The sequence below is a fragment of the Ctenocephalides felis genome, unplaced genomic scaffold (genome assembly GCF_003426905.1).
Source record: "Ctenocephalides felis isolate EL2017-DRISC unplaced genomic scaffold, ASM342690v1 CF-g0.4_SCAFFOLD_03571, whole genome shotgun sequence".
NCBI lineage: Eukaryota > Metazoa > Arthropoda > Insecta > Siphonaptera > Pulicidae > Ctenocephalides > Ctenocephalides felis.
Genome location: NW_020539725.1, coordinates 31,183,824 through 31,197,850, shown reverse-complemented (window position 1 = coordinate 31,197,850; position 14,027 = coordinate 31,183,824). Strand labels below are relative to the sequence as shown.

General features: G+C 29.3%; 1 protein-coding gene across 2 annotated transcripts; it reads left to right on the top strand.

Moving 5' to 3' along the window:
- The first annotated feature begins 2,342 nt into the window (after positions 1-2,342).
- LOC113387047 (ATP-binding cassette sub-family G member 4-like) lies at positions 2,343-10,652 on the top strand. 2 transcript variants are annotated; one of them, XM_026624802.1, is made up of 6 exons: positions 2,343-2,549; positions 2,614-2,877; positions 2,952-3,526; positions 3,978-4,517; positions 4,588-4,688; positions 5,028-5,803. In XM_026624802.1, the coding sequence occupies exons 1-6, from the start codon at positions 2,494-2,496 to the stop codon at positions 5,529-5,531; spliced, it is 2,040 nt and encodes a 679-aa protein (XP_026480587.1). In that variant the 5' UTR covers positions 2,343-2,493; the 3' UTR covers positions 5,532-5,803. The 2 variants fall into 2 exon arrangements, with proteins under 2 accessions (XP_026480587.1, XP_026480588.1); XM_026624803.1 differs by lacking the exon at positions 5,028-5,803 and adding an exon at positions 10,568-10,652 and having other exon boundaries at positions 2,345-2,549.
- The last annotated feature ends 3,375 nt before the right edge of the window (positions 10,653-14,027 follow it).

Genomic DNA, 14,027 nt, shown 5'->3' with positions numbered 1-14,027 from the left:
TATTAAAAAAAAGTGCGAAACTTGTGAATAACGTTTTAGCCAAAAAATCTGAAGCGATTTTGAGAATTTAAACAGTTTTGAAGATATCATTTGGCAATGATGCTAGTTAGTTTTTGGTAAAGTTTGGTCAGGCCGTTTCTTTGTAATTAAATGTTAAATTATTTTTACATTTTCAACCAAATTTAAATGGCGATAAGGGTCATAATCTAATATAACTTTCAAAAATTGGAAATTCATATGCTCTTGTGACGGTTATTGTTTTTTGAAGATCAATTTTTACTAATGGCTTATGGAGGGCAACCCATTAATTGTCCTTATCTAATTACGATGGTATTTTAATATTTTTCACCATTTCCCGACTTTATCTATACTTTATCTATAATCAACATTTTCAAGTTCAATATGGATACTACCAGTTAAATTGGTAAGGGGTTGCACGCAACGCAGGATTTGAAATCGGAACCTTGGGTTAAAATGCCAGAGCTCTTGCATCTTGTACTCCTCTATATATTGCTTTTAAGTCTTTTATAAAACCATTTTTTATACTTCAATGGTATAAATTCTCAAGCTTCTGTCACCTATTATCTTGAAACCGTCTCTTCCATAAAAGCGGCGTATAAAAGCTTCCAATTACCGCATGCTTTATATTTCAAACAGGCACTTTACTTGATCATTCTTATGTAAAATAATCTTCTTAAATTTTCTTTAGATACCTTTATAAACCGATGCTTTTAAAATCTTTATTCGTAATGTTATTAGTATAATTCCTTCTGACCTTGCGGAGCTTTTTATACAAAGTTGAATTTCTTGCAAGCATTGCGTAGAATACTTGGATCAAGATTTTTCTTATATTAAAATCACAGAATGTATTTACTTGTATTAGCTATTCATGAATTGCAAATTATTAAATCAATTATTCAATCTAAACTTTTTCATTTAACATATTTTATAAAATATAAAATAAGTGATGTAATACATCATGTACATGCTTAAATAAAACATACATAATTTAGTCCGATAATATTTAAATTAAAAATATATTCACTTGCGGATGAATAGCTTAAAAAATTGTTTTTCACATATGTTTAGAATCTCAGATGATTTATCAAGTATTGAGTGCAAATGACATCTAGTAAGTCGCAATTCAGTAAACGTAAATTTAATTTGATAATGGCAAGTACTTTTGTATCAGTACTTCTGAACGAGAATATATGTCTGATTATTTAATTATAGAAGAAAAAATATATGGTCTTAATTGTTATCTGATTATTTTAGTGTTGCGACACGGTGATGCAAAATGCATAATAATGAACTCTTTATATTAAAATTTGGAGAGATCTTGAGCAATTTTTATAATGATTTTAATTATTTATTGATACCATTTATGTTCCCCTTTTATCATTGATAATATTAATGTGCTTTGACTCTGCGAAAGCTTGCCAATTTCTTTTTAATATTTTTGAAATGTAGTAATGATCAAATATCTGCACGATATTCTTTAAAATGCGTTAGTTTTTTATAAACAAATTTATTAAATACGACTCTAGTTGAGTAATATCTTTCTAAACTCATTTACGTTACATATTTATAGACAAAATGCAACCGATACTGATACATTTATCATTGAATTCATAATTTAATTATTGAAAATATTAATTATGCATGCATAGTGGATAATAATAATTATGCATTTTATACCTAATTGATCCAATGTTTCCTCATTGTTTCTTCTTTTAATATTCTGAAATCGAAATATCAATAGTTTATATTTTATACGTGTAATTCAAGGGAAATCAATATCAAATGTAAAATACAGAAATAATTTACAATGCCATATCAAAGTTTCATTTATTTATTTTATTTTCAATATTATTTATTTTATTTCCAAACTATGCAGCGCGCTCCCTAGGTAGGGCTCAATGCTGTTTTTTAGTATTTATGGTATTAGAGTATTTATGATATTAGATTGTTTGAAAAGTTTGAGTGCAACTTTTTTTTTAATTTGAAACCACTGATTTGGAAGAAAAATGTAAATAAATACCGAACAACGTACCTTGAAATTACTAGGGTTACTCAAAAGTAAGCATTTTCGCTGTTGATAAAATAAATAAAATTGCAGCAAAATGTGTAGTTAAATTAAGTAAAATTAGAATAAATTGCAAATGAAGAAATAAAAACACTAAGTAGAGAATTATTGTTATTATCGTCTTATAAAATGTAATAGTTTTTAGCTCTTGAATTAGATTTATTATTCGATTTAATACAAGCGATTCAAATTTAACAAAATGCATTTTAAATCCTATATGCATCACTAATTAATTAAATGTTTACAATTGCGCTATCTTGCATAATCTCTTCAGAGATAACAAAAGCCTATATAGGTAGATTGAAATAGGGATATGGTTTATACAGTATTAATTTTCGAACATATGATAACAAAACATAACAAAACAAACAACATAAACTAATTACAAAATAAAAAATTAAATTAAAATGAATAGTACAGAAAAAATGAGCCCTGACCATAAGCAAAGACCGAATCACTTGAGGTGAGTTAAGTGGTAGATTGAAACAATAAAAATATTATATCTCATTTAATTTTCTTATTGATAGTTTTACCTCTGAACCTGTAAATGTCCATAACAATAGTCCTACTCATAGCCCAAAATCAGCAACTTTATCGAATTTACCGAGACGACCGCCAGTAGATGTGGAATTTATAGATATTTCATATTCAGTACCACATGGAAGACATTGTGCACATAAAACAATATTACAAAATGTGAGTGGAACCTTCCACTCTGGAAAATTGACTGCCATTATGGGCCCTTCAGGAGCAGGAAAAAGTACACTTATGAATGTCTTGGCTGGTTATAAGTAAGTTTTTAAATATGCAATATATCGCTGAAATGTTCAGTAATTTTTTACAATACTCTGACTTTAAATTTCAGGACATCACATATGATTGGCTCTGTTCTTATCAATGGCAAGGAAAGAAATCTAAGAAGTTTCCGAAAACTATCTTGTTACATAATGCAAGATGATGATCTACTACCATATATAACTGTACGTGAAGCTATGCTGATATCAGCAAATTTAAAACTAGACAAAGATATATCTTATTCTGCAAAACGCTTAATTGTTGACGAAATCATCGAGACGTTAGGATTAGTAGAATGTAAAAATACAAAAACCTTACATCTATCAGGCGGACAAAGAAAAAGACTATCTATTGCACTAGAGTTAGTGAACAATCCACCTGTCATGTTCTTTGATGAGCCTACCTCAGGATTAGATTCATCGACTTGTTTCCAATTGATTTGTTTATTGAAATCTTTAGCTCGGGGTGGCAGGACAATAATTTGCACTATACATCAACCTTCTGCGAGACTATTTGAAATGTTTGATCATCTTTATTTATTAGCCGATGGGCAGAATATATATAATGGTGCAGTTGGAGATCTATTGCCATTTTTGTTGTCCTTTGGATTCGAGTGCCCGAGTTATCATAATCCTGCGGATTTTGGTGAGTGATATTGATAAAGATAAAAATTATTGAAATTGTTAAAATTTGATTTTTTTAAGATAATTGGATATAAGAATGTCAAAATAATCAGATCATAAACAGTTTATAAACTTATCGCCTTGTTCATTTTGTATGTTGTCATCGCAAGTCATTAATTAATGAATTTGTTTAGTTCAAATGACCTTTTGGAACAAAGTACAATTTTGATATAATTTGCATGTACATGTATGCAACATCAACACTTGTAATTTATTTTGGATATATTGCTAATTTAGAGGCATTTATTTAGAGAAATCAATTGAAGCGTATTATAATTAATCGGCTTAAATATGAAGTGGGTTAAAACAACGTAAATAAATCCTTTTCCCAATAAAAAAAATACTTTCTTAGTAAAATTGACTCTTCAAATACTTCAAGTATTAACAATAAGATATATTTATATCTGTTTCAGTAATGGAAGTAGCATCTGGCGAGTATGGTGAATGTATACAAAATTTAGTAATAAAAGTTAAAGAAACAAAATCCAAGATAGCTGATGACAAAACTTTAATCCCGTCGACCTTAACTCTAAATAATTTAAAAAATAACTGCACACCACCGTTGATAGCAAACGATGATTCAAAAATACACAATGTGATGATTGCCAATAATTTATTTAATTCCGCTAGTCAAAAATCGCTAACCGACAGTTCTATAATGATACTTCAATCTTCCAACGAAAGTATTACAACGGTGCCAAATGCAACTGGATTTCCAACTTCTGGATTTCAACAATTTTGGATTCTTCTGAAACGAACTTTCCTTACAATATTTAGAGATCAAACTTTGACACATTTACGTCTACTTTCTCATGTGATAGTTGGAGTTTTAATTGGATTGATATACTACGATATAGGAGATGAGGGATCAAAAGTGATGAGCAATGCAGGATGCTTGTTTTTTACAATTATGTTTACTATGTTCACAGCGATGATGCCTACTATTTTAACATGTAAGATAATAATATTTGATACCATATTGTTTTTTGATTTATTGCATTAAATTAATTTATATCATTACAGTCCCAACAGAAATGGCTGCCTTCAAACGTGAACATTTGAACTATTGGTATTCACTGAAATCATTTTATTTTGCAAAAACAGTAGCAGATCTGCCATTCCAGGTAAGTTAGAAAAAAAAATTTAACTAAAATTAATCAATTTTTTTTCAAAAATCAATGAAGTCCTTATTACCGTATTATTAAGTACTTCAAATCTCTGTTTCTAATTTTATCTTCCTATTTTCTAATTATAAGTGTTTAGGATAAGTAAATCGTAAAACCAACACATCTCAATTAAAAATTTAATACAATAATTATGTAATCCAAAACAACTAATTCTTAATCGAGCGTAATTTAAAAAATCTATAAATTGTCTAGTAAGCCTAAACATAAAAATCATTAATAATTCACAATTTGTGTGAAATATTCGGACGATTTCTAATTAGAAAATTTTACTTATAGGTTGTATTCACAAGTGGTTACGTTTTAGTAGTGTATTATATGACTTCACAACCTCTAGAATTAGATAGAGTGCTCATGTTTGTCTCAATTTGCATTCTGACATCTCTAGTTTCCCAAAGTTTGGGTTTGCTCATTGGAGCAGCTATGAGTATAGAAACAGGTGTATATTTAGGGCCAATTACCACAATACCAATTGTGTTGTTCTCCGGATTTTTTGTAAATTTTAATGCTATACCTGGATATTTGAGTTGGCTGACTTATATTAGTTATGTTAGATATGGTTTCGAAGGTGCTATGTTATCGGTATATGGATTTGATAGAGAAGAATTGAAGTGCTCAGAAGATAATAATTGCCATTTTACAAATCCTGAAGACTTTCTGGAAGAAATGGCTATGGAAGATGCAGTTTTCTGGATTGACGCTGTTGCTTTATTTGGATTTTTCCTGTTTCTGAGAGTGGTGGCTTATATAGTACTGAGACTGAAATTGAGATCCACTCGTTAATATGATAAATTTGAGTTTGTAATGCGAAATTATTACAATGTCAATTTTGTTGTAGAACAAACTTCTATGCACGAATTACTCAAAAAATTAATTGGCAAAAATTGAACCTTCGTGGAAATAATGCAGTAAGAGGCATGTTTAATAATGAGCCGAGCAAGAAGTTGAGATGATTCATTAAAATTTATTTGATGTTAAGAATATTGAACTCAAAATCATCGTCCATATAGACCAAAAGCACAAGAATATTATTATCGAATATTTTCCGAAAAAATCAAGACACTATGTAAGCTTCTATTGGATTAATTATTACTGATGACTAATCAACAAATATTTTCATTATATGCTAGAAACTATTCTAAATTTAGTAAAAAATGTACAAACCAGTTATTAATATATGATCGATTTTGCATTTAACATCATGCAATGTCATGATAATATAGCAATTCATCACTATCAAGTTTTTATGAACTTACATCATTTTGATGCATGAGTGTAATAAATTATTTATTATTAAATAAATTAGCATCTTTTATTATTTTGTTATCTTATTTTTGATCGAAGTATAATAAAATTGTTAGCGTAATATTTATAAAATTTGCACCAATGTGTTAGGTTTCCGCCAAGGAACCGAAAACACAAAAATATTTTATAGTTATGACCTATGACGCAGTTGAAATCGATTACAGAATTCATTACTATCGGATTATAAATATTTGTCTGCTAAAAAGTAATGTTTAACTTACTTAAATAAGGAAGTGTAATGTAGACCAATGATACAAAGTCATCATTGTATTTGGGACGATAATTGTATTTCTTTACATTTATGATAAAATTCCAGGAAATTTCAATTTATTAGTATGATTCCTACTGATTTTTTTTTAATCAGGCAGTATTCTGCCTGTATATTTTACTGCATAATATACTTTATCAAGATATTGAAGATTTTCAATTTCATTAATTTATATTTCTTTTTCTATATTTCTTAATTGAATGCTATCTACATTCAAATTCATTTAAATTAGTCTTTAAATACATTAAAGTATTTTATGTTCATCTATTTATAGGAGCCTATTTAACTATATCTGATTTAATTTAACCCTTTTCACTCGAATGTCGCTGCTCCGGCATCAAAATTCATATAAATCTCGGAATTAGCAAGTGTAAAGGGTTAATTTAGTTTCAATTTGGCAAATCGATACAGCAAATTAAATTCATAGCGTCAAAATATAAAATGCAAGTAAAATATATATAATTTTTAATTTATGATTCATAATATCTGTAAAATTATACAAAACTTCACATACTGCATATTTACACCCTCAGTTTTCAGGATTAACTTACAAGAAATTCAAAACATTGAACTACAAAAAGTGAAGAGAATACTTCTAAGGATGTATTAATAAAATTTGAAATGGTCCTTGAATAATTCTATGCATTAGTTACCAAAATTCCTTTCGTAACTTACTCATGACCCATTGTTATCACTTAACAATATTTACATAAAACCAAAATCTACATAACAAAACACGCCAATCGACATCATTGTTCACTTCACCTTTGAATTACCAAAGCGAGCTTTTCGCGTACGTGTCGAATCATCATAAAAACTGATACCATATACAAAGAACTTGAACTTATCGCCCAAGTCTTAAAGAGTCAATCGATAACAAATGAATTAGCATAAGACAAAAAAATCAACGTCACTATATATTGACCTAACACATCGTGATGTTGAACATCAGTGATCAAGGTTCGACCGGTTCATACGCGAGTGCGCGTGCACTCAGCGAACAGCTGGTTTGATTCCGGTGCTCGTGCACTAGGAGCGTACTCTTGCTGTGTTTCTCAACTAGTTTTTGCGATAGCATTTATTTGTTATTGTAATTGATACTATTATTTTTGTAGTTGACTCATGGTGGATAATTTATCTTTGTAGTGTTTTTTGTTCAATGTTTACAACTGTTAGTAATCAAATTAAAAAAAAAATGAATAATATTTATACTTGTTTATCTAAACGTTTCGACACTTGACATGTGTCATCATTCAGAAAATCAATTTTTATATTGAAATTCTAATTACCGTGAATAGAAACAATTAGGTAATGAAAATTATAACATAAAAATATTTAATATAATAACAATATAATAAGGGATCAGAACTATGGACTCTAAAAATACCATAAACCGAAACAATTATGTATTAATACATAAAAAAATATTTGGTATAATGAGGGATCAAAAACATGGACTCTAAGAAATGTTGACAAAAACTATCTGGTTTTCAAATATGGTGCTGAAGGCGAATGGAGAAGATAAAGTGGACAGACTAGATCACTCATAAAGAAGTGTTGAAAAGAGTGGGCAAAATAAAAACTCTACTGATCATGATCTTGAAAAAGGGAGGAAAAGGATCGAAACCATTATGCAAATAGAGTACCTCCTACTCATTGCCGTCGAAGGTATAATTGGACTTAAAGGATTGGTGAGAAGAAGAATGCAGATGATTGACGACAGGAAACTGAAAATCAAAGTACAGGATCAGGAAGCATGGAAGCAGACTTTTGGAGAGAAAAATATGTATAGAAGTAAAAAAACGTGATTAATGGTAATAAAATAGTGCTGGGAATAATAAATAAGGGACGAGAAATCATTGATTTGTGGACCTGCCTTCGTGCAAACTACCATTTATTTATTTTAAATATATAGATTTAGAGTGCAGATGTACTTCATAGTACATAACAGATATAAATTGCGATATTGCGTTAACTTTTGTGTGTGTGAGTATATGTATACCAAATATTTGAAACGTCAATATCATACTTAAACTTTGATAAGAAAACCTTACTAAAGTATTTAGGGCATAAATATGTACATTTTCACATAAGACAACTTCCAAAACAATTTATCAAAACCTTGAAAAAGTTATAATTAGAAGGAATGTGTGATCAGATATAGAAAGAATGCAAACTCGTCACAAAATTTCTGAACTTGGAATTATTTTTGTTTTTTACTTTTATTTTGTTCTTTAATAATCCTAGATTTTTTTAATAATTTATATGCAATTATTGATTACTCATTTTTCTCTCTTTTTTATAATTTTATTGACCTCTGATAAACTTTAAGCCATATACATAAATGAAGTTATTTGTATACCTTATTTTGAAAATATTTATCAGCTATAATAATACTACAAACTATTTGAAAATAAAATATTATATGAATTTATATTTACGTAATATATTACAGTAAATATAAATAATATAGTAGGCCCATATTAATAGTAATTGAACCACTTGTGATAATTTCTAAGTAGGTCACGTTGAAGTGGATACTTATGTACTAAGTACATACTATAAATTCCACAATTTTAGAAAAATTCTGTGATGAATTTAAAAAATGTAAAGGTTATATCAATATAAATTCAGCGTCATAATTGAATTACCTAGGATGATAATGACCTGATTTGTTTAATAGTACAAATTTGTTTTTATAGAATAAAGCCAAATATTATTTCAAGTTTAACATTAACTGCAAAATGTATATTTATTTAATTCAACGAACGGTGTATTTGCGTTATGAGTAGTATTGCGTTTAACAATTCTCGCTTTTGTGTATTTTAGTTTACAATAAATATTTGTAATTTAAATAATGCAACTGAAATAAAAAACTGGTTTATAGAAAATAGTTATTTTTTGGAGCGTTGGTAGATTCTTCGATACGAATTTATAGATAAAACTTCTTTGTATCATCTCATTAATTAATATAAAAGAAAAATAAGTGAGGCAAACTATTATTTAGCGAATAAACCGACAAATAATTTTCGGTTTATTCAAATATTATATTAGATATTTTATATGTTACGAAATATTTTTAAAAACTATGTTTTACAGTAGAAAGATCACTGTAATAAGCAATCAAATAAGTCATTAATGATTAAAACTTCAACAAGGATCATGTCACATATAATTATTATATATAATAATAACTAGTTGATATTATTGTTTGTTTTTGTATATGTCTACGCTATACTTAAAATTATATGTATATACCTAATATGACAGAAAATGTGTGTACCAAGCTACACAGCTGCTCCGGAAGTTTTTCTTTATATTTTGTGCTAATCGCGTATCCTTACAGATATCTTTTAAAGCCAAAGATTATATAAGAATCTTTGGAACTGTTCGTCTATTATGAATATAGATTATTTGGATAAAATGCACAAATTTGAATTAGACACGACTTTGTCCAATACCAACATACCCTGTGACAACTCGACGGCAATAAAAAGTTAACAATGGTGAATACTCATAACTGGCAATAAAATGTGAACAATATTTATCGAATACCACGGACAATTACTATTTTACCTTTTAAAATGTACAGTTGTAGTGCATGTGCACTATCAAATGCACTGGAAATTATTGGAAAACAGAAAGCAACCTTGCACTGAAAAATAGCCTGGCCAAAATTTATGTATTCATTTTCATAAGATCTCTTATTTTGTCACCTTTCCGCGAGTATCTCTTATCAAAACATTACTAGACGAAGACGATTTATTAGTTCAACTGTTGTTCAAAGTCAGTGCTGCCATTTTTCAACTTTAAACAACCATTTTGTTTGCCAAGCATTTTGTTTTTAAAATGTACAGTTGTAGTGCATGTGTATTATCAAAAGCACTGGAAATCATTGAAAAACAGAAAGCAACCTTGGACTGGAAAGTACTGAAAAATAGCCCGACCAAAATTTAAGTAGTAATTTAAATAGCCATTTTGTATGCCAAGCATTTTGGTTCCGTACAAGCATATGATCATACCCAAAATACTTGTAAAATTCACGTCAAAGATTATCATCATATGGTGTCAACTCGCGCCCCAAATATAAAAGTAACATGTATGTTCTTGCTGGTATTGTTAAACTCATTTGGATATAATACTAAAATTTTTCTTTTAGATGACTTGAATTTTTAAATAAAATGATTAAAAATAATGAGAAATTACTTTAAAGGCTTTTAATATTCTTTTATCATTTTCTTTTCAGATTCTGGGACCTGCGACAATCTCTTTGTTAGCAACTGCCTAATGCATCTTATTGCTCGCAGATCTGCCCAAATAGGACATAAAATCTCGCCTGAAATATTATTCTTTGAGAGGACTACTAGAAGTATAACATGAATAATAATACTATGATGATAATAAGACTGGAAACAAGGAGAATCGATATACGGGATGTGGATAAGTGGATATATAGGTTGCTGAAAGATAGGTGTAAGATGTTGCAGGCTTTATACGCAGTTTTAAACAGTAAGTAAGATTTATACTATTTGTTGAATCTTTTATCTTTTCTACAACAAATTGATGTAATCAATTTGTTGGTGAATACTTGTTAGTAATATAGAACACACAAAAATGGCAGTTTCTTCTTTACAAAGAACAAAGACCCGTGCGATAAATTCATACCCACGTATTCAAACTAATAAGATACAATTACCATAATTTTCATAAAACATTGCCAAGAATTGACTTACGTGTACACCACATTTTAAATCCCATGGCAGAGGTTATTGACAGGCTTCTTAACGCACATGTGTTAAGAAACACTGAAGTTATTATTATTGTATGGTTTCTCTGCTGCTCTGTGTTGAAACTGGTATAAAGTCGAATGCGTAGTACACAGGGAAACAGGTCGTGCCTCGTGCGTACTGAAAGAACCTGGAATATGACGCATACGATAGTTCACTACGATGCACGGTCCAAGGTTCATTGGACATAATGTCAGATGATGAGTGCATCATGCGTTTTCTGCACTCTAGGAAATTTGTTTTTCTAGTAGAACGCGATCGGTAAACACATCATATATTATGCAATTTGGAGAAGCAGTAATATAAGAAAACACTCGTGACAGGCATAGCTAGAGTGGTAATAGGCCCGACTCGTATGCTAGAGGTTTTCGGTTCGAGTCATGTATGTACAATAGGATGGTCCTTAAAATGGTCACTTTCGAATTTCCTTGCTCCCAGGGGCTCAAATGGTTCCAAATAGATAAAAAACAATTCTCTGAAAGTTTTAGCTCTTAATATTAACGTTTAAATAGAGCGCAATTCAATCAAAGTTTTGTATGGAAATAGCATGGAAAAAGTTTCAAAAATTTTAAAAATGTTTTTAGGTGTAATTTAACGAACAAATGAATGAATAAAACTTATTCATTTGTCGCTAAGTTATACCTGAAACCTTTTTTTTAATTTTCAAAATTTTTTCCATGCTCTTTGCAAACGAAGTTTGATTGAATTGCGCTCTATCTAAACGTTAATATTAAGAGCTAAAACTTTCAGAGAATTGTTTTTTATCAATTTGGAACCATTTGAGCCCCTGAGAGCAAGGAAATTCGAAAATGACCATTTTAAGGACCACCCTAATGTACATACTATCTTTATAATTCTGAATTATAGTACCGAATATGAAGATGGCAGACTTACAATATGAAGCAGATTATGGGGCCAATTCTGCGATAAAACAGATCGTAACATAGCGTTGTTATAGCAACGGTATGTTACTGTCCTTTCTTCATATAAACTTTTAGTAAAAACTGATAAAATACTCTGCATTTGCTATGCAGTCAGGTGCTATTATTATTATTATTATAATGTTATTGTTCTAAAAATACATTACAATATTTATATTTACACAAGCAATTACTGGTGGATCTAGCTCGCCAATAGGTCGCCAAACTGGTTGCCAAATTGGACGGCAATTAGTTCGCCAATTGGTTATATACGTCAGTGACACTATACATATTAAAAATTCAAATTGATCGTAAAATTCATAAAACTTTATTTCGCAATTACTCTATGCTAGAAATAGAAGCGAGTAGAAAAGCAATTAAAACGACCATATAGCTGGAAAAACAAGGGATTTTGCTAATATATATATATATATATATATATATATATATATATATTATAAAATCTCAAATTTTTGTAAGATACCTAGACTACTCCAATAAATTCTAGTAGTTCTACTCATGGTCGCAAGTTTGAAATTGAATGTTTTAGATTATACATTTATAAATGTTTTTTTTCGAATTAGCAATAATTAAAATATGTAGTGCTTGGTCGTAAGTAAGTATGTGTTGATTATATGTGTACTCAGCTTAAATTTAATAATTGAAGAGACAAGTTATAAATAAATGGAGTATTACAATCTTTATTGATGGAAAATTGCGTTATTTTCATTGTTAATATATTTAATTGTGGCGTATTATAAGATAAAATACATTGGCATAAACTCTAGAGATTTGAAGTAAACAGTTCAATTACAATACATATCACAATTACCATCAGGAAAAATTCTTGTCCGTCAAAACCTGCACGAGAGCTGCACCTTGATAGTATGCAAAAAAGTCAACAGTTAGAAACAATTAGAAGGAAATTGCATTGGATGCTGAATGGAAGATCACGCTTGAGTACTCGGAATAAACTGCTGATATAAAAGCGATGTTAAAATTCATATGAACATAAAGACTTCAACTTTAGGGCACGGCATGCAAGTCCAATATCCCCATAATCCAGAGATTTCAAAACAAAATTTTAAAACAAATACTAAATGCACATACTGTATTCGCAAAACATCTTTATCCTTCTTTAGTATTAAACTCGAATCGATCTTCTCTCATGTATCATGCAATTTTGCATTCAAGTCATGGAGTTAGGTTTTGAACTAAAACATGTCTAGTATACGAAGTTAGACAGACTGCTCTACAATTGCTGCATTATTTTGCCCGAGGCTTCTTTAGAGGAGGAATCATTATTAGATCAAAAAAGCCTTTTGATCATAATTTGGTTTTGTATTATGATTTGGAACTCTAGTCAATTTCCATATTTTACTATAAATGATAAAATGATAAAAATGACGTATGTGATATAGAAATGCTTTAAGTAGTGATAATATAGAGAAGCAAAATGCATCTTTAAGTGTGGCTAAAAAACTATGTTTTTATTTAGCTTTTCGAAGATTTACTGTATCCAACCGTTTTTGAAATCTATAACTAAATGGGATTTTTTATAACTTTTATATTACTTTCGAAACATTGAAAATCTTCAAGTTTTTGTAATTCTCACATTGTTTGTAGATTTCAAGCTGAAACTCGTCCAATATTTGAATAGTTGAGAACTGAAAGTCATACAATATTTGTGATGCTTATTACATTTTTCAATTCATTAACATCTTAATACCTTTTAAATTACAAAACAAAATATTCAGATTCGCTAGTGTGTGAAATAGCACGTATTTCTCTATAACAATGCGACTAATCGATGCAATGTTTGTTGACTCATGTTTACAATTCACATTCGCTATAATGATCAATCGGACAAAGGCTTTGAGAGATGTAGGCAATTCAATTGTATGACTAAACTAGTTCATCTATTTTGTCATGATATTTTATTTACCCAATGCGATTGAATTATGTACTATCATTTAAATACGTCGACTGTATTGTTTGA